A 21,719-nucleotide genomic window follows, 5' to 3' on the forward strand; every position below is an offset into this window, starting at 1 on the left:
TAATAAAGTTGATGTTTCAAGCTTTGCGACGGGATATTAATATTAAGGGGTTTTTAATAAATACATAGGGAAAAGGGTTATTTTCTCGAGAGTTTAATATAAATAAAGTTAAAAGTTAATATGAATGAAGGCAAAAAATGTTTTAGCACTAAGTATAAAATGAGTTCTTTGCAATTTGTTTTTGCTTTTCACATAGAAAACATAAAAACTTAGGCTAAGTGTATATTTTGTGGGTTTTTGTAAAAAGGGGTTTTTACATGGGAGGTGATCACTTTTCTAAGGTTTTATCCTTAGGGAACGAGGTTTATTAGGGAAAATGATTTTATTTGGGAATATGAGTGAATTATGGAGGGGTGAATGCTTATGAGGAGACTTTTAGTACTTAGGACCTATAACTTATCGGGCCGAGGGTGCGGTCCCTCTAGAAGTAAGAGAAATGTTGTGAGCTCCTTTAACTTAAGATTTTAGGTACTTTAAGACTTTTCTTGGAAATTAGTTAAGCGAAAAATGTGATGAATGAGGGAGGTTAATCAATTGAATTTGTGTACTTTGTTAAATTATCAATTTTCATCCATACCTAGAAATTTGATGATGAAGGTCACTGATATGATTTTATATAATCAATCATCACAATTCTGTAACCATTCAACTACTTACCCACCTACTCATCCTAACATTTTTACTTCTCTTTATTAGGGTGCATTTAAGCTGGAAAACCCCTTATCAAAACTTTTCTTCTCTTTTACAAGAGTAATCTATCTAAGTCTAACTTTATTACATCCAAGGGCTCAGATTAAATAGTTGAGCTCCTTTTATTCACTCGACCTAATCTAATGATCTGCCAAGGTTGAACAGTTTGGTCAGATTTTCAATCTCTATCTATAAACATGAAATTCAAAACATGGAATAACCAATATTAAACTGTTTTATTACCATGGATTGTGGCATGAATAACAAGTTGCACACAATCATTATTATGCAAAAAAGTAAATAGTAGTGGCATTTAGACTTGCACACTTTCATGGTCTTTTTCTTTCTTGGGGTTCATTTTTTCATATTTTTTGACATTTTTTATTCTTATTGTCCTTTGATTTTTCTTTTAGGACATACCCCCATTACATTTTTTAAATTTTTTGATTTTTTGAATATGGAAAACATTTTCAAAAAGCAAAGGTATGTACATATTACAGATTTGACCTCAGCTATTCAAAAATTATGACTCCTATTAGTATAGGAACATAACACAAGGAAGGCTACATTATTACCTGGTAGGGTTCACAATCTTTGAAATAGATCATATCACACTCCAATTAACAATGGTCCCTGTAAATTGATAGAACATAGATTATAGTTTAATTCTTTATGTATATGTGCATCCAAATATTTTGATTTATCCTGGGCCATGGGATATTCTTTGTAAATTGATAGAACACAGAATATATTTCAATTCTTTTAGGTATATGTGCATCCAAATATTTCGAGTTATCCTGGGCCATGGGATATATTTGGTGTTCGTAACAATGACAGTTCCTCTCCAACCAAGCCTCTTTTGATGAGCAGACCAAAATCTGGGCCATAATCATTCATGGAGTGGTTCATGAATATGAAATTAAAGTACCGGGCTTTCATTATATTGAGCAAGTCCTTTAATTTTGTAGGCACGCCAATCAATCTTCCTTTAATCAGTGGGGCCTTTGAAGACATTTCTGATGTTTTTGATGTTTCATCCAACACTCACACCTCTGTAGATATGCTTGATGATATGAAACCAACATGAAATCTATCAAATATCTATTCGTGGAAACATATCCACATGTATTTCTTCAGTACAGACTACATATGATAGAGTCAAGGGAACACATCAACCCAAAAATTTATCAGCCTGCGATACATTCAAACTTTACCCATTTCTACCATTATATCTAAGCATTATAGCACTCAATTATCAATTCGTATAGAGATGATAGTGTATTCATAAAAATATAAATGAATTTGTCTGTTTATTGAGATTCATTATGAGAATAACATCTTGATATATTGGACTAAAACTTGCAGTGATTTTGAATATCAGTGTTATGTTTGCATAGGAATGAAAGAGCTCTTTGAAAAAATGCACCTGCCCTTTTAAGGGTAGTAATAACAGCCAAAAGACTTTGAGAGAATAATTGAATCAAGGTTAGTATAACCTTGATTCAAATGTGAATAACATGGCATGGCATGGCTGTGAAAACAAACAAAGGAATGCAAGCAAAGTTTGGTTTTGAAATTCTGAATGAGGAAAGAACAAATTTTTTCTCCATAAATCCATCTCTACTAAAAAAATTGTAAACACTCAAAACCAATCTAAATTTAGAAATCAAATCAAACCAAAATTAACATCAACCTTTTCATTTGGTAGAAAGCTACAAGAAGATCAAATTTACAGATTCAAAGAATCGAGATATATATGGCAATAAGAAATTAAATATTAAGAGAACATGAACCAGATTAATACAGTTTATAATGATCAAGTGGAGGCGACTATGCATTGATAAGTTGTAGGAGAAACTAATGTATAAGAAGAAGCGATAAGAATTAAGTGATGCACTGCACACATAATTTTTGAATTAAAATGATAATCATAGCATATAAAAGAAGGTAGTAAAAGAGAAACACTGCTCAGCTAGTTCACAACGTCTGGTGTTAGTCAACATTACAAAACTACAATAACCAAACACAAAGAAAGATGACATGAAATAATTTTAAAATGCGAAAAAAATATTAGCTATGTCTAGTAGCTATTAAGAAAAAATATTACCGATATCTGCTATATATGCTTTTCCAACTATGAAAGGATAGTCTATTTGACTTTAATGTCACCTGCATATTTTACGATTTTTTTTTCATCCCCAGTGGTCTTCATGTTTGCGTCTAAAGAACATAGCTTGCTGGTATAATTTTTCATTGCAGAAGCAATTATGATGGCCGAATATCGGCAAAGAGTTCCAAGCTCTATGGCCATAATGGGATCTTTTTCTTCACTTCAGTAGCCAGAATAGAGCCAAGCTCCTTCACTAAATGTCTTCATTACATAATACCCTCAGCAAAGGTGTCAATTGCTCTCAACGCAGACTCTAAATGTCGTTGAATTTTTTCCTTTAACTCTTCCAAGGAGGATGAGATACTCCATGTAATTTATTATTCCTTTATCATATAAATGTGTGAAAGGGTGAAAAAATTCATTATAAACTAGCATATATACATAAAACTTTAGTCATACACATTAAAATTATACATGGTCAAACTTCTTATAAATTTTTATTTAAGAAATATAATTTAAAACAAATTGGGTATTTATGGAATAGAACACTTGTGGCAGCCATTCCAAAACCCACCTAACCTGCATGCCATTCCAATACCAAACTAACTTGCATGCATTACATGTGCTCTTGCATAATCATTTGGATAGTTGGATTACTGGTGTCACGGAATATACTTGGTTTAGAGCGAGATGTTGTAGCAGTTTTTGAGATTGAGTCTAGTCATGAATTCATTGCAACTTAATGAATAATTAAGGTTCGGGTAGACTTGGTTAGTTTGCGCTTCCTTGTGGATCTATGAAAATCGAGTATACGAGATGAATCAATGCCTTTGATCTCAATCTCTGAGCTCCAACTTTCACACCTTAACTCATCCAATTTGCAATGTTCTATTTTTTGGGGAAAGGGACTAGCTAGCTTATTCGCTTTGGCACTTTGTCTTTACTAGGGATGTTGGGATGTTGGCTCTGCTTTCTGGTGTATCTCAATCTAGAACTTCATTACTATCTTATAGCTATAGAAACTAAAGGTTCTTAGTATGTATAACAGAGATGGGGGGTTCTTCAACTTATAAGAAAGCTGAATGGAATAGACCAAACACTAAGGAGTTTGCGTACCCATCTTTCCTCTAGATCTATGGACACCCACATTGCATTGAGGACTAGGGATAGCTTCTGGATCGACTTTTGATGGTACCTGGTTGAAGCTAAGCAATTTGATCCCAGTGAAACAACTGCCTTTGGAACACTTTGGGATGAAAGAAGCCCACACTTGCTTTAGAATCTATACCTGCCCCTCACTCTTCCGATGAAACATACTTCCTCGTAGCTAAATCTAAAATATCTAAGGGAAAATCTAGGAACTAGATGAAATGTTTACATCTCACCAACATGAAGAATGTCCAAATAGTAAAAAATTTAATCATATGACTAGACTAGTATAATTATGATAAAGTCTACTGTCAAAGGAGTCTGTCGCTAGACATTCAGAGAGTAAGGAAGGAAAGGCATCCTTGAGCCAAAGGAATGGGCATGGCATGGCATGGGTGGGAATTGTTCATACGCCGAAGAAACATTGTTACTCATTATACGCTCAGAGCTATTTAATAAAATGTGAGGTGTGATTTATATTACGTATTTAAGATATATATCATGCATAGAACCTTTGGTTATACAATACTTCAATCGCCTTTGTCACCTATGCTACTGGATTTCTTACTACTACTTGTATTAGTTACAATCATGGATTATCGTTGTTGTAAGTTTTGAATTAGAGGGGCATAGTGTTGTAACTGATAGTGTTGCAACTTGTGGAATAACAAAATACAAGTACTTGTAATCATATAATGCACAAATAGTAGTATCTAGGTAACTCATAAATAACAACATTGCCTTGAGACAAAAGGAATAATTAGCTTGAATATTATTTTGATTTGTTTGTATTTTGTTTTATGTTAACATGACTTCTATTAGAATTACATAGAATTGTTTTATGTTTAACCATAGGAATTCTCATGTCATCTATTGTTAATTGTCATCATAACTGTACAAATATCATCATCCATTTCACATGATGAGTTTACATGAACACTTTCCCCACCAATACAGGATGAACTATAGTTATCTTTGAAATTAGGACTATCTAACAGGTATCATACCTCTGCATGGAGACAGAGCTACTCATTCGGCTCTTGCAAGAATTATGTCATCATATCCAACCCGAATGCTTGTATACTTATCTCTATGCACGATATTCAGAAAAATCCATCTTTTAATGCTGGGAGAGGGTCATTCCTAACAGTGGAAAGTACAATAGAAACATAGACTTCAATCATGGAGTGTTGGTGAGGGATATTCATAAAAATCCATCTTTTAATGCTGGGAGAGGGTCATTCCTAACAGTGGAAAGTACAATAGAAACATAGACTTCAATCATGGAGTGTTGGTGAGGTCAGGAAACGCTACATTCCAAGATCCAATACTAATTGATTTTCTTTTTGCAAACACTTGTATGGCTAATCGGTTCATGTTACATATTTCCTTTAGACTAATCTCTGATGTTATGAATATTTTAATGCTCAACCCATCAAGCTTAGCATTAAAAGTTGAGTGGCTACATGCACAAAACCATGTGATCTAGCCTCCGTGGTCTGGTGGCATGTTTATGGTGTGCCGCATAACTTATAATACATTTGTCTTGTAGAGACATAAGTAACTGGAGATAAATCCAAACCGTAAACTAAGCATTTCATGCCACAAAACTAATGTTGGCATTAGTTTACACTCGTGAAATATATGAACTAAAAAATCCACATATTATATGGTCTACCTGAGGAAGAGGCCAAAAAAGTCTATGAAGCGACAAATCTATAGTCGAAGCAATGCTCTCTACATGGTGGGGCAAGGACTAACCAACTTAAACTAGTGACTAACTAGCTTAAACTAATGTTAATGTCACCATTTTGATCACTATAGTCCAAGTCATGCCTACAGTAGGGATTAAAATGATGTAAAATGAACATATCCTTTAGGAGAATATACAATCTTATCTTTGTAATTCTTTCATCCATATGATAAATAATATATTGAATGGTATATACTATGGTAGTAACAAGTATTGCATATTCATGAAATGATATTTTAATGTGAATTTTTGTGGTATAATATGTAGGTCTTTATATAATAGGTGTTTATATAGAGTTATAAAGAGAAATATAGGATATGTATGGTGTTTACTTGATGTAATTTGAACTAGTTTTAAAATATTATTTATTATTAGAAAATATATTATTAAGTAGCTGATATTTTATAATGAAATATGTTTTTATTAAACAAGGGAAGTTAGTTGTCCACAAGGTCTTGGATAAACGATGAGCACTCCTTGATGTGAAGTCACCGGTTCAATTACCCACATGATCGGGGTGATATATTGGACATGATGAAGTTGTAGTCCCACCAAGCTTACAAAAAAAAGGAAGTTAGTTATTTAGCATAGTATATAAATAAGGATGAAATCCTCCTTATTGATAATGTGTGATATTATTATTATTAAATAAGGGATCATTTATTTATTTTTATTTTATAAGATAATGTGGCCTTTTTGAAGAAGGAAAGCTAGGTATTTCCCATATGGTAGGATATAGATAAGGATGGGGTCCTCCTTGTTGAGCATGTATGGTATTTTCATTATTATACTAAAAACCTCGACTCATTGAGAGGTTTCCAACTTGAACGTGAAAGCTAACAAAAGTTCATCCTTCTATAAAGGATCCTTGCAAGCCATTATCCTACCTTAATGATGATCTCATTTTGAAGTGTTTATTGTAATTAACTATGATAGATAAAAGTTAAAAGATAATCCCTTATCTTCAAAATAATAAAATTCATTCACACAATAGACAACAAAAAAATATAAAGAAAAGAGAACAATGAAAAATTAAGATTTATAATAATAAGTAAATAATCCTTCAATACTTTATTTATCAAAATAATTTTAAGATAGTGAATCAACACAACACCTGGCAATGATCCTTTTATGGAATGATCCACTTGTTGAAAATAACAACAAGAAATGATAAAAATAGAATCCAGAATATTCCAATTTTAATTTGTTCTTGAATTAAAATTTTAATTTAGTCTCACCAACTGCTTGGAAATAAGTAATTAATTCATTATGGATTAATTAGTTGGAGAAATTCAAGTTAGAAGTCTTTGTGAAGTCATGCAACAATTATCCCTTAAATTAAGGAGATTATCCTTTAATTATGGAAATAAGATTGAGTTGTATTTGAATTGTAATTAGTTAGCTCAGTTTACTGAGTTAAGTCAGTTAAATTAGTTCCAAACTATTTGAGGAACTAATTGTGAGTTCAGTTAGTTAATGCATGCACGCATCCAACTAGTGTACTCCAAATAATTGAAGATTCTCTCATCATAAACTCATGCATGTCTATTTATAGAAAGACCCAGTTGAGCTAAATGTCAAGGACAGGTTACTATCAGTTGCATGAGTTTTCCTATAAAGGAAACTCATCCATGGAGAAGTAATAAGGATCCTTGAGGATTGTGTAGTTTTACAGGGTGTGAGATTAGTGTGAATTTTCAGTGTTACACTTGGTAACAGGAGGATCACCCAAGAGAAACTGCGCAAGGAAATAAGAGGCTTGGAGGGCAGAGGATAAGGTTTGTGAGAAGCCTTATTTGCCTGTGAGCATCCATGAAGATTATATTGAGAGTTGGCTAGTTGTGAGAGCTAAAGCTTTATGTAATTCTGATATATTTCCACCTTATATGATAATACAGATAGTGGGGTTTTTAGTTGAGGATTTTCCCTGAGTATTTTCTGTGTTTCATGTGCATTGATTCTGCTTCTTGTTATATGTGTTCCACTTGATCTTGCACAAATCTACTAAGCTTCCGCAAGTTTGATTGTAGAAATAGATTAAAGTATTTTGCTTTAGTTATATTCCATTATCAGGTTAATCTATAGTAAGAATTTCTACATGGTATCGAATATAAGTTTATTGGAGCTGTGAACAGTATACAAAGAAGAGAATTCAAAGTTTGAAGTTCGGGGTTGCAAGTGCAAATCGAATTCATCTCATACTTCAAGGTTGGCCAATGGCGTTCTATGGATTGAGACTCGAGTATGCCTTAGATGGAATTTCGAATTTCATAGCATGGAAAGATCGCATGGAGGCTATATTAGAAGACAACATCTTGAAGGATTTCATTGATCAAGAAATCCCAAAGCGAGGTTCAACTAATCCACAAGATTTGGCTGAATGGAAGAAGTGTGTGGCGAGGGCGAGACGGATCATTCTTGAGGGAGTTCTAGACCTTATTGTCTGGAGTCTCAATGGGAAGGATACTCCATATTTAATGTGGAATACATTGAAGGACCTCTACCAGAACAGTAGCGACTAGAGGAAATTGGTGCTCAAGGATAATCTTCAAATAATAAAGATGGAAAACGACAATATTATTTCTACATATCCGAACAAGCTCACCACTTGAAAAGATGAGCTTAGCGGTGTGGGAATAACTACTGTCGACGATGATATGGTGAGCCTCGCTCTCCTTGGCCTTCCAAAGAGCTGGAATAGCTACTAGGACTCTATGAGTAGAAGGGAGAAACTATCTGATTGAGAATGACTGTGGTTGGATCTCATGCAAGAGGAGATCAAGAGGAGCACACGAGATGGTTCTTCATCCAAGGATGATGAAGAGAATCTAGCCTTAGCAAGGCAAGGAAAGGGAAGGAGAAGGATTCTCATTCCAAATCAAATTCTTCTCATGGAGGTAAGAAGGGTGACAAGTCTAAAGTGAGATGCTTTAATTGTCATCAAATGGGTCATTATGCAACTAATTGCCCATCGAAGAAGTCCAAGAAGGGATCCTCGGAAGGATCTGAAGGTGAGGCATTAGCCTCTCAGTTCGAGATGGAATTCACCCTCATCACATGCATGGTGTCATCGATGATGGGTAGTGGTTGGTTTCTTGACAGTGGAGCCTCATTCCACATGACCGGTGATAAAAGTTTATTCAGTACCTTGGAGGATAAAGATCTCAAGATTCACATAGAGATGGGTGACGATGAAAGGCATAGTGTTTCAGGAGTGGGCACGGTTGCTTTTTAGAGGGAGCATGGACCTCCTATCACCTTGACAAATGTGAAGTATGTGCATGGACTGAAGAAGAAATTGGTATCGATCGCGATGTTGGAGGACAAAGGCTATGATGTTGTCTTCCGTAAGGGAAAGGTTTTCCTTAGACACATCGCCATGAGACAGGTGAAACAGATTGGTTCACTATTCAAGAACTTGTATGCTATTGAGGTTCAAGATGCATGTAAAACCTTGAGGAGCATCATACTAATTCAGGTTGGATGTTTTTTTTGTTTCTGGATTTGCTGGAGCAACAACACTAGAGAGAAGTGTTGCATGCATAACATTCCAAAGGTTCACAATCGGGATCGAGTTGAATTCCTTTCCCGTTGAAAAGGATTGTTGAAAATAGCAACAAGAAATGATAAAAATAGAATCCAAAATATTCCAATTTTAATTTGTCCTTGAATTAAATTTCGAATTTAGTCTCACCAGCTACTTGGAAATAATTAGTTAATTCATTATGGATTAATTAGTTGGAGAAATTAAGGTTAGAAGTCTTTGTGAAGTCATGCAATAGTTATCCCTTAAATTAAGGAGGTTATCCCTTAATTAAGGAGATAAAATTGAGTTGTAATTATTTAGCTCAGTTTACTGAGTTAAGTCCAGTTAAATTAGTTCCAAGCTATTTGAGGAACTAATTGTGAGTTCAGTCAGTTAATGCATGCATGCATCCAACTAGTGTACTCCAGATAACTAAAGATTCTCTCATCAGAAACTCATGCATGTCTATTCAGAGAAAGACCCAGTTGAGCTAAATGTCAAGGATATGTTACTATCAGTTGCATGAGTTTTCCTATAAATGAAATTCATCCATGCAGAAGGAATAAGGATCCTCAAGGATTGTGCAGTTTTACAGGGTGTGAGATCAGTGTGAGTGATCAGTGTTGCACTTGGTAACAGGAGCATCACCCAGGAGAAACTGCGCAAGGAAATAGGAGGCTTGGATGGCAAAGGAGAAGGTTTGTGAGAAGCCTTGTTTTCCTGTGAGCATCCAGGAGGATTGTACTGAGAGATGGCTAGTTGTGAGAGCTAAATCTTTGTGTAATTATAATATATTTCCACCTTGTATGATAATATAGATAGTGGGGTTTTTAGCTGAGGCTTTCCCCTGAGTATTTTCTGTGTTTCATGTGCATTGATTCTACTTCTTGTTATATGTGTTCTGCTTGATCTTGCTCAAATCTATTAAGCTTCCACAAGTTTAATTGTAGAAGTAGATTAAAGTATTTTGCTTTAGTTATATTGCATTATCAGGTTAATCTACGGTAAGAATTTCTACACGACTATTATTCACTTGCCACTTTGTAGGAGAAAAATACCAATGACCTAAAATCAATTATAATAATCTTCTAGTACATGCTAACTAAGGAGGATCACATCCTTATTTATAACCTAACAAATGATAAATACCTCGTGGGCCATTTTTAATGATGCCACACTAAATTTATTAAATCTTAACTACCCAAGTATGTCACATTTAATAATAATTAAAATTGTGGACCTAGTATATATCACATTGAATGTCCACCATACTTATCCTACGTTGGTAGGGAGGATCCCAACATACAACTGATATACATCCATAAACGAGGGTCCCATTTACAATGAATTCTTTCAATGTTGAGAGTGAAGTGGTCCAAGAAGCTCCACCATAAACTTGGGTCTCATGTCTAGATGGTCACATTCACTCCCAATTAATGAAACCTAGCCTCATTAAATTATTTAGTGATGTGCTTCAAATTCCCACCACAATCATGTTAATCAAAGAGATAGAACCATTTAGAAAGAGAGGGAAAGAAGGGTCTTCAATCATTGTGAAAAGAGGGAGCTAAAGAGAACTCTACCATTATCGAAATATTAAAAATTTGTAGACAGAAAATACCTTTGTTTTTCCTCAATATTATTCTATTCATATGGTAGAGAAGAATCATGAAAGAGATGCAATTAGTTGTCTTCCAATAAATGATTATTTTTTCTTATGTACATTTCTAGTCAATGATATGGCCATGCCCCTTATTCTATTCATATGGTAGAAAAGAATCATGCAAAAGAATATATAATTTTTTATCGACCTTATTCTATTCATATGGTAGAAAAGAATTGTGAAAAATAATATACAATTTTGTTTTCTTATATAATTATTTATCTTCCAATAAATGATTATTTTTTCTTATGTATGTTTTTTTATTAATAACATGGTGATACCTCTAACTAATGATATTTTTATTTAATATGTGCTCAATTTTTTTATACAATTCTTTTATTTCATTCACTACTATTTTAATATTTTACATTCTTCTTATAATTTATCTACATTCTTCTTGTAATTTGTCTAAACATGACTCTTCTTCAAATTTACTAGAAGGAAATTGTGGAAACAATACAATATAACAAACTAATCAAACACACATATTATATGATACATAAACAAATATTATATAATACATAAAATCAAAGTATCAAAATTTAACTCTCAACTATCATAAATGGGAGGTCTATCAGAAAAAAAAAAATTATATAGACATAATCAAATAAAAATATTTTTATTTAAAAATTGTGTTTTTTCTTAAAACAATATAAATATATAATTAATTTTTGAAAATTAAATTATATAAAAATGTGAAATTTTTAATCTTATAACTTTAAATTTGAAATGATAACCCAAAAAGAAAAGGAAAAAAAGTGCTTGAAAAAGATTTATCTTAATAAATAAAAAATTAAAACATAATGAAAATAATAAAATACATCTGCTGGATAAACAACATAAAAAGAATGAAATATGGATAAACAACCGATACAATGAACCTAAAAATGCTTTAAATTCATTTGTCAATATATTATCGAGGTAGGAAACATCTTACCATTTTATGAAATGATTTACACTTATTCACTTACATACGAGCCACTTTCAGGAAATAAGATTTTTATATATGATTAATAAAGAATACTATATTTTTATTTATAGGTTATTAAATGCTAAATGTTTAGACTTTTTTAATTAAATCGTGTTAATAGTATTTAATGAATAAAATTTTATGCGTATATCCAATGGTATTGCATTAATAAAGTGTACATGGAATCCTCTTACACCCGAGGGAGGGTACAATGAATAAATTTGATTTAAATGTTTCATGTCTCGATTTCATTTCGATAATCAACTCAGAGAATCATGAGACGGAAGGCAAAGTAATTATGATAATAGATTTGATTGAAATTCTCCTTATTATTGCGGACTGGATGATGAGTGGAGAAAGAGTCCCTGACTTTATTGTCAATCTGTCATTCTCTAGACGTTCACACGCAAAAGAAACTGCGGAACGTATAATTATTTATCATTTACGACAGCAACACAGTCGTTTTTATTCACCAGCACGCAGCCATGGTGTGTCTCTCATTCATTCTTGTGAAATTGGACACGCAGTGTCTCCACCGAATTATCAATAACCACCCACCTATTCTTATCACCGTCAACATATATTCCAAGTTGCGTACAAACAAGATTGCAAATGCAGGGGCAGTAATACACATTGTAACCATCTCCATCACTTGCCTTTGCAATCTGAAACAACGAAGATGTATCCGAAGCTTTGATGAAACGTTTAGTGGTATTCGCATCATGCTCCTCAGACCACTCAGTGGATTGAACGCAAGTAGTCACAGCCGCCGTCTTCACGTTCAGAGCCACGTTCTCTTCCACAATTACCGACGAAAAGTTTGCCCTCCGACCCTTAAAAGGCGTGAACACCACAGGGAGTCCCCTCGATTTCTCAGAACTCTCCTGGTCCACATACATTGGGCAGCTGTTGTTCACGCGCAGCTTCAGTGCCAATCCACCGCCACTGCCAGTAACAGCCGGTAAAACGTAATATTCTTCCCCAAACAGCACAGGATGCCCCTCAGCATCTACCACATTTGGGTGGTCCGGTGTTTCCACAGCACCCTGCACCTTCAAGGTCAGATTAATGAGCAACATAGTTACTGCTACCATTTGGATTAACAGCATCGCCTTTCTCCTCGTTCCCCTGTTTCCAAATTTACACGCAAAACACATTAGCATTTTAGTAACACACAAATTATAACGCAAAACATAACTAATTATTGTTGTATCAGTCCATAATGATCAGTAAGATAGGGGGCCAATAAATACCAAGCTGATGTAGAAGCCATAGCTATTGTAACTCCTGTGATTGTGGTTGTACTTTTATTGATCTTCAAATGCTCCTTTTGCAGTCAAGACTTAACGATATATGTATATATATATATCAACAAACTATATTCGCAACCACCATCTTCCTAGGTATATATATAGAGACAAAAAGGAATGATGCAATAAATATTAAGGCAAGGCCATTATTTGGATTATTATCACAAGCTGTAGACGCTGAAAATTCAACAGTCAAGCTGTCATTTTGGACTTTGAATTTCGATTACTGCACATGTTTGGATCCAATTTCAACTCTCTACCTTATTGTCATTTGAATTATCAACTTCCCTGACTTCCAAGTAGAAGTTAAGTTACGCCGTGCACCTATGTGCACACAGCTTCTGCTTTCAAGGCACGCACGTGTTGTTGATAGGAACCAGAGATCTCATGTTTTCAAAAGCCCTGCATTCTTCATTGTTGTGTCATGTCTTATCCAAAGAGCAACTTAGAAGACAAAGTCAAAGGAGATAAGGAGTAGTTGTTGCCATCCAACGACTGATAGAGTCGGCTCCGCAGAATGTCAAAATGAATTAACAGCGGCCAAAGTATGACAATATTTTAGCAGCCAAGCAAACCTAGAAGCATCCAACCGTGTATTCCATTCCGACATGATCAGGATAACTTGGTTAGAGTGTGATTTTATGATATCATTTTTAACAATTGTTTTGCCTTCCGTGTAAAGTTTTTAGGAAGTCCCTTTCAAACAAATCTCTGGGCAGCTGGTTTGGTTTCGTTTCGGGAGAGGATGAACCTGGTGGAAAAGATTAAAACCTGCGCGGGCTCATACAAATCCGGCGTGCAGTATAATTAATTTTCCGTATCGCAGGTGGCTTTATTATTGTTATGGAAGGAAAAACATTTCATCTCAAATAATTCAACAATGCTAAATAAAAACTTTCATTGTCCACGAAAGCTTTTATTTCATTACATCCCAGAAAAACTAATTCTCAGCTGAACCAAAGTAGATTTAAATAAACTTAGCATAATAATTGTAAATCTTTTGATAAAAAAAATTCTATGCTGCCAGCGAATTCAAAGATTTTGATGTCATAAAAAGTTGAAATACATCCAAATATATTTTCAAAAGGAAAGAAAAGGAGGTTAACAGGTATTGACAAGTGACACAAACGGTATGCCTCTATCATTCACCCACTTTTGATACCACTTGTTTGAAGAAAGGATTGGGAGATGCATTACAACACCTGGAATGGTATAATAAAATGTTGATTCATTGTTTTCCTTTGTGAAGCAGGTTGGCATTGTGTTATGGACTTTTACATCGTCCTGGTGTGGAACTGAATACTGCGTCATTTCTAGGGTAAATTTCTCAAGGTTTTGTTTCTGGGATGTAGAATTTGAAAAAAAAAAGGTTTTGTTTTTGGAATGTAGAATTTGAAAAAAGAAATTGCCTCTCAGAGATTTTATTTCTATCTATAAATCTAGGCTAGTTCCAATAGCTAATAATGATGTCATATTTTTAGATTATTATATATTGTTTTAGAATTTAAAGTAACTAAGTCTCAATACAACCTTCATTGGACTTAGGTTGAAATTCATGAATTCATACATTTGTATCTAGTCATTATAGACAAAGCAGGTTGTTTTTTCTCCATTAGGATGTTGGTAAAAGGTTCCATTGATCTAAAAAATTACTAGTTAAGTGTAATTATCCCCTAAAGAGGACCCGCGCGCGTGCTCTTGCTCTCGCCGCCACCTGCAACTTGCAACCTGGTTTGATTCGTCCCTGGGCCGCTCAGATGGCCCCTCCGGAGGCTCCATCGGAGGAGGCAACGCTTCAGCATGCTTTCTCTACGTTGATCAATTCCTTCCCTCCTTAGGGTGCTCGCCCTACAGTTTCCAAGTTTGTAAAAAAAATTGAAGATTTACAGGAAGTCTCTCTCCCTCCTAATTTGCCTAAAATGGTTGCTCTTGCTCTGGCGGAAAAAGGACTTACAGGGAAATTTATAGGCCTCTGGCCCTCCGTTCAGAGGTGGGTGGAAAAAAATTGGATAGACAAAATTCAAGGAAAAATTTCTATCAGATTTTGTGGACAGGGTTATTTCACTTTTCATTTTGAGACAAAGGAAGATAAGGATATAATCTTCCGCAATGGACCTTACTTCATGGATTCCAGAGGTTTGTACTTAAACAAATGGACACCGGACTTCGACCCGGAGCTTGAGAGCTTGACATACCTAATGCGGTCCCTGTTTGGGTTCGTCTTCCTCACCTCCCACTGCATTGCTAGGGAGACGAATTAGTCCGTGCTATTGGGAATGTTGTCGGGAAATACATTGATCGGAGTGAGCCAAGAGACAACATGCAGGCTTGTGCCCGTATTTGCATTGAAGTTGATTTGGGTAAAGGTCTTCGAGAAGCCATTAAACTCAAAGTCGATGACTGGTCGCACATTCAGCAACTCGACTATGAGCAGATCTCCTTCAAGTGCAAGGTATGTCACGAGTATGGTCATTTTGCTAATCGTTGCGCTAAACTCTCTAAAGTTGATAATAGCGAGCAAGAAGAACAATGGGAAATTGTCAAAAAGAAAAAAACAGCCCCTAGCCATAAACTACCCAATGAAGCCAGTCCTTCCTCTCAACCTCTCCCCCGCCCCCCCATCTCTCCTACCTATTCTCCCCCTCCCTCATTTCCACTTCCCTCTTCCACTCAACTGCCCCAATCTTCTATCCACCAACTGGATCCCCTTCTCTCCTCCCCCTCCTCCAATCCTTTTCATGTCCCCTCCCTTCATGAGGAATCCCCTACTCCCATGACTCAATTTGAGCCTCCCTCTTCTCCCCGTCCCTTGGAAATTTCCTCCTCCCTTCCATCAAATCCTCCGCACTCAGAATCACCTGAAGTAATTCCAAGGAACATGGATCCACTCTAGACGGTCAAAAGAAGTCGGGAAGTAAGTGTTCCAAATAGCACAGGGACAAGAATGCACAAAAAGACATAGCCCTAGGACTCCAGAATCCTATAGAGTCATATATACAAGGATCAATAGATAAAGATACAGCAAGCAAAGATAAGGGAGGGAGAGCAACTCCTCGAATCTCACTATTGAAATGATTAAAATCTCTCATGGAACAGCAGGAGACTAGGGCACCCCTCCAAAACCAACGCCTTAAAGGATCTTATAAATCAAGAGAAGCCAACCATTGTCTTACTGCAAGAAACAAAATAGAGAAAGTCAGAAATTAGCAAGATCATTGAATATCATAAGCGCTATAAAGGATGTATATGTGAATCCAGAGGGGCCTCAGGCGGGATTGCTACACTTTGGCGTTAGGAGGAATGGAACAGTGAAGCAGAAGTAATAGAATAGCATTGGGTAAAGACAGTATTGCAGAACAATATGAGCAAACAGGAGATTGTAATTTACAATGTCTATGCCCCTAATCATTATAGGGACAAAGAAGTTTGTTGGGATTCCCTCAGCAAGAACATAGCAGAAGAAGACAGCAGCAATATCATCTTAGGGGGTGACTTAAATCTAATATTACATGCCAATGAAAAGCATGGAGGCAGCTTCACTCTAGACCCTTTTAGAAATCAGCTAGAAAACATAATGCAACATGGTGATCTGGTCGATATCATCCCAAAAAATCGTAAATACACCTGGAGTAATTGCAGATTGGGCAGCAACAATATTATGGAGAGACTTGACTGATTTCTAGTAGATATCTCCTTTCTTTCCACCTTTTTAGCCGTTAATGCCTCCATTCTTCCCTTCGTTGTCACATATCACTACCCCACTACATTAGCAATTGAAACTCACTGCCCTCTAGGCCCTCTACCCTTTAAATACAACCATATATGGAGCAACTACCACACAGTCAAAAATCTGGTTCAGCAAACCTGGCGTCAACATGTTGAAGGATCTCCAAGCTTTATATGGGAAAGTAAACTCAAAAATGTGAAAAATGCACTCAAGAATTGGTTTAAAACGCATTATAAAGAGCCAGAGGAAAAAAAATGAGAGGTGAAAGCCAAAATTGAAGACCTTCACTATGCAATAGAAAAACAAGAGTATCATCAAACTGAAAAGATTCGAGAAGAAATCCTTTATAACCAGCTATTAGTATCAGAAGAGAAGACGAAGAAAAATGGCGTATAGAATCTAGGTAGACTTGGCTAAAAAGTGGAGATGAGAACACAACTTTTTTCCATAAGCAAGCCATTGCTCGGAGAATTAGAAACAACATAACAGCTATCATAGATAATACAGGGACTCAACACATTGACCAAACAGCCATCAAAAGCGCTGCCTCAGACCACTTCAAGGAGCTCTTAACTGAGTCAGGGGAGGAAGAAAACTATGCTGACCTCCTGTAGCATTTGCCAACAAAGATTACAGCAGATTTAAATGAAAGGTTGACAGAAGAGATAAAAGAGGAAGAAATCAAGGAAGCAATTTGGTGCCTCCAGCCAGACAAGGCACCTGGACCGGACAGCTTCTCTATATGTTTTTATAGAGAATATTGGGAAATGATAAAAAAGGACCTCATTAAATATTTCAAATGGATACAGAGGAAAAGCAAAATAGGAGGCTACACAAACTCAACACATCTGGCCCTCATTCCAAAGGAGAACCGCCCTTCCAATTTTTCCCGTTTCAGGCCAATATCATTATGTAACTCTTCCTACAAAATCTTCACAAAAATCCTTGCTTTCCGTCTCAAACCTCTCCTGCCAATGTTAATTTCTGAAAACCAAGGAGGCTTTATGGCTAACAGGCAAATCTCAGACTCCATACTCTTAGTTCAGGAAGCCATTCATTCAAGCCATTCTAGGAATGAAAAGGGCTTCATTCTGAAACTGGACTTGGCAAATGCCTTCGACAGGGTAAGACATTCCTTTCTTTTTGTTGTTCTTCAGAAAATGGGCTTCTCCTCCTCCTTTCTTGATACCATAAGAGCTTGTATCTCTGGGCCTTGGATTGCTCCTCTTATCAATGGCAGATCTAGGCCTTCCTTTCAATCCTCAAGAGGATTACGACAAGGTTGTCCCTTATCTCCCTATCTTTTCCTCTTAATGGTTGAATCCTTCAGCTGTGCGCTTGACCATAAGAGGCAGACAGGCCTCATCACTGGTATTAAATTCGAACATGGAGTGAAAAACATTAATCACTCTCAATTTGCTGATGATACCCTGCTGCTTGGAGGGGCGACCACAATCATAGCTCGAAGATTCAAATCCTTACTAGATCAATTCATGAGATACTCAGGGGGACAGATTAACCACCTCAAAAGTTGTATTTACGGATGGAATGCCTCAGCTCAAATGCTCCAAAGCATTGCTAGCATATTTGGTGTTCCTTGCAAGTTAAATTGGGATCACTTCAGCTACCTGGGTATGCCTGTGAGTATAGGGAATGCAAGGGCTCATGTCTGGGAATTAACTTTAGATAAAATGAAAAGAAAAGTCCAAAAGTGGGGAACTTCTTGGCTCAACCCAACTGGACAACTGGTGCTCCTCAAATCAGGCCTTTTCTCTCTTCCCCTTCACCAATTTTCCCTATCTCAAGCTCCAGCTTCTTTTCTCCGCAAAATGGACAGTGTTCTCAGATTCTTCCTTTGGCAGGGAGGGGAAAATTAGAGAAAAAAATTCAACATGGTTCGATGGAAATAAGTCATTCAAAACCAAGAAAAAGGAGGCCTTGGAATTATATCTCTAACTCTCAGTAATTTAGCCTTTGGCAGAAAGTTAGTCTGGAGACTTATTGAAAATCAATCAGCCTGGTGGAAAAAATTCTTAGAGGAAAAATACCTCAACCAACCAAGGCAACATCTGCTTACAGTTGAAATACCCAACAGAAACTGTACAAAGATTTGGAAACTCTGTAAAAAATCCATCGCTTTCATGGCACAAAATGTTTCCAAGCTTCCTAAAGGAGGTAGGAAAGTCAACATCGGCACTGAAAAAATCGTGGGGAACCCGCCAATCAACAGTCTCCCAGGTATGGATTCAATAACTCTCTTTCTTCAAATCAAAGGGATATGCAATCTAGACCAAATTTCTCAATGGGACGCAATAACCCATGCTTGGACGTGATGGAAATTTCCTCCCATCCCTCAACGCCTCAAAGGGAATTTTGACAACTTCTGTAAACATCTGCACAACATTGCTCCCACTCTTAAAAATGGCAAGGACGAATTCAGATGGGACCCCACTGGCACCAGCTATTCAACTCAAGCAGGCTATGATTATTTATGCAGGAAGGACTACCTAGCACCAACATGGATACATTGGAAAATAGTGTGGAAAGTAGAGGCAATTCCTAAGGTGAAATTTTTTATGTGGACCCTTTCAAAAGAAAAAATTCTCACTGCAAAGAATCTTAAAAAAAGAGGCATTGTTGGACCTTCCAGATGTCCTAATTGCCAAGAAGCAGAGGAGTCTATTCAGCATCTATTCATCTCGTGCCCCTTTGCATTTTCTTGTTGGAACAACATCAATCCTTCCATGTCACCCTTCTGGAATCCTCAGCTATCCATTGGAGAAGTTCTTAACAACTGGAAAAAAAATTACCCCTGGCAATCCATGAAAAATAACCCTGCCAAGAGAGTGTGGGATGCCCTCCCTCTGGCTCTTTTATGGAGGATCTGGATTGCTCAGAACAACAATATTTTTAAAGACAAAGAGACCTCAATCAAGCACCTTTGCATCAAGGTTAAAAGCCTGGCGATCGAAACCATTGCATCTAAGATCACAAAAAAATTGACATAACAAGTCTTTGGGCTGAGGAAAAAGATTTCATAAGGAGCTTAATAGACAAGATTAGCACCCCCCAGCAGTGAAAAGCTACAGCAACCTGGGCAGTACTCATAGCCATAGATGGAAAATTCAATTAAAGAAGGACGATTTCAACAATTGGCTCCGCTCAAGCAACATCCACTCCTTTTTCTTTGACGATGCCTCCAAATCAAACCCGGGAGTGGCAGGAATAGGGGGCGTCATCTTCAATCCCAATGGTGAGCCCTTAGTCACCTTTGAATGGGGATTAGGGATCCTCTCAAATAACAGAGTTGAGGCTCTCGCCCTCTACCAAGGTATACTTCAGCTACAGGCTCAGGGAATCCAAAAAGCTTTCATCTTCGGCGATTCTGCTATCATTATTAATTTAATGACTAGCAAGCGGGAAGCCTCCAATATCTTCTTGCAGCAAACCATTAGCAGATGTAAAGTCTTGCTAAATCATGATCAGGAATTTCAATTCTACCATATTCTTCGTTCCATCAACCGAGAAGCTGACAAACGGGCCAGCCAAGCCTGCACTCGGTCCAAAGGAAGTATCCTCTGTAACAACGAGGACCTGTACCAATCTCTTCCTTGATTTCCATGATTTACTCAAATACCTCATATCAAATGACCTACACCTTTCTCAAGGTGTACCCCGACCAAATCTACAATAATCTTGAGATTCTCTGTCACAAGCTGCCGAAAATCCTCTCATATCTCATTTGCAGATCCCGCTGTATTTCTGAATTCATGTTACCCTTGTGAAAACCGTGACTTCCCAAGCTCTTTCCACATGATTCAATACTTCATGCACCCCAGCTCGCCTGCTATTTATTTCGGGAAGTTCCCTCCTCATCCCCAAGCCCCCTTCTCCATCCGCGATTGCCCATCTACTCTCGTTTCCTTGGATAGCAGTTGGCTTGCACTCTTTATCTCTGCTTTCTCTCCATTTCTCAGGCTCTGCCCGATCCTCCTCTTCTACGCTGACAAGGATCGCTACCTTTCCTCTTCATATCCTTTTCTCTGTTAATCATCCCTTCTTACCCTTAGCTTTATCATCTGTCTTTATTTATAGAATTTCCTTCCGCCCTCCTTCCGAGCTTCTGAGCCCTCTTTCATCCCTCTCCCCTGCTTCTCTGATCCATCATTTGGTATCCTCTGTCACATCTTCAGCTCGTGGGAGCTCCCTTTCAGCGTTGCTTCAGGCTAGAATCGAGGTTCTTCAGATGAACCACAGTGAAGATTGTCTTCACTGTCGTGACTTGCAAGCAGAACTTGAGCAAGTCAGAATGCATCAGTGCCTCTTGGATGAGAAAATTGAGTCTGCTACCAAGATAATCACTGCCAAATATGAAGCCGATCTCAACCTTTTCCTTCATCGTATCTCATCACTGCAGGAACAATTTAATGCTCTATCAAATACCTGTGCGCATATACAGGAATCTATAGACATTCTCAAGTATATGATGGAAAATATCAACGCCCCAAGTACCAGTTCCTCTAGCATAAAGATTGCAGAAGCTGACAACCACCCGGAGGACTCCACTGCTCGACAGATCAATCACATAAGTATAAATTAGATGTTTTGTAAAGTCTATTTACTTCTGCTTCAGTTTGTCCGAATATATACTTGTGTTAGTGCCCTTCAAGTTGAATATGATAGCAATTCGGCTGAATGCTTCAATGTAATACAGTTTCAAGCTCATCCTATTAGCTCTTCCCATGTAATGTTGAAGCTTAGCCTCCCTATCTTTTTTTGAATACAACTAGCAGCCAAATTTGTAAAAAAAAAACGTTCCAT

At 36.7% G+C, this 21,719-nt stretch overlaps 1 protein-coding gene across 1 annotated transcript; it reads right to left on the reverse strand.

Moving 5' to 3' along the window:
* Positions 1 to 12,157: 12,157 nt before the first annotated feature.
* On the reverse strand, positions 12,158 to 13,251 carry LOC149262504 (kunitz type trypsin inhibitor 104-like). Its single transcript, XM_089385080.1, has 2 exons — positions 13,115 to 13,251; positions 12,158 to 12,989 (listed from the first exon to the last, which is right to left on the reverse strand). The coding sequence occupies exons 1-2, from the start codon at positions 13,132 to 13,134 to the stop codon at positions 12,359 to 12,361; spliced, it is 651 nt and encodes a 216-aa protein (XP_089241206.1). The 5' UTR covers positions 13,135 to 13,251; the 3' UTR covers positions 12,158 to 12,358.
* Positions 13,252 to 21,719: the final 8,468 nt, after the last annotated feature.

Source organism: Pinus tabuliformis, chromosome 6, assembly GCF_031772625.1.
Source record: "Pinus tabuliformis cultivar Carrire ecotype Pingquan chromosome 6, CPIR1, whole genome shotgun sequence".
NCBI classification, from domain to species: domain Eukaryota; kingdom Viridiplantae; phylum Streptophyta; class Pinopsida; order Pinales; family Pinaceae; genus Pinus; species Pinus tabuliformis.

What these genes read in the sequence shown, in the direction of transcription:
- LOC149262504 (XM_089385080.1), bottom strand. Translation starts at nt 13,134, where the DNA reads ATGGCTTCTACATCAGCTTG. An exon ending in ATGGCTTCTACATCAGCTTG is followed by an intron (nt 12,990 to 13,114) that starts GTATTTATTGGC and finishes ATTTGGAAACAG; the next exon opens with GGGAACGAGGAGAAAGGCGA.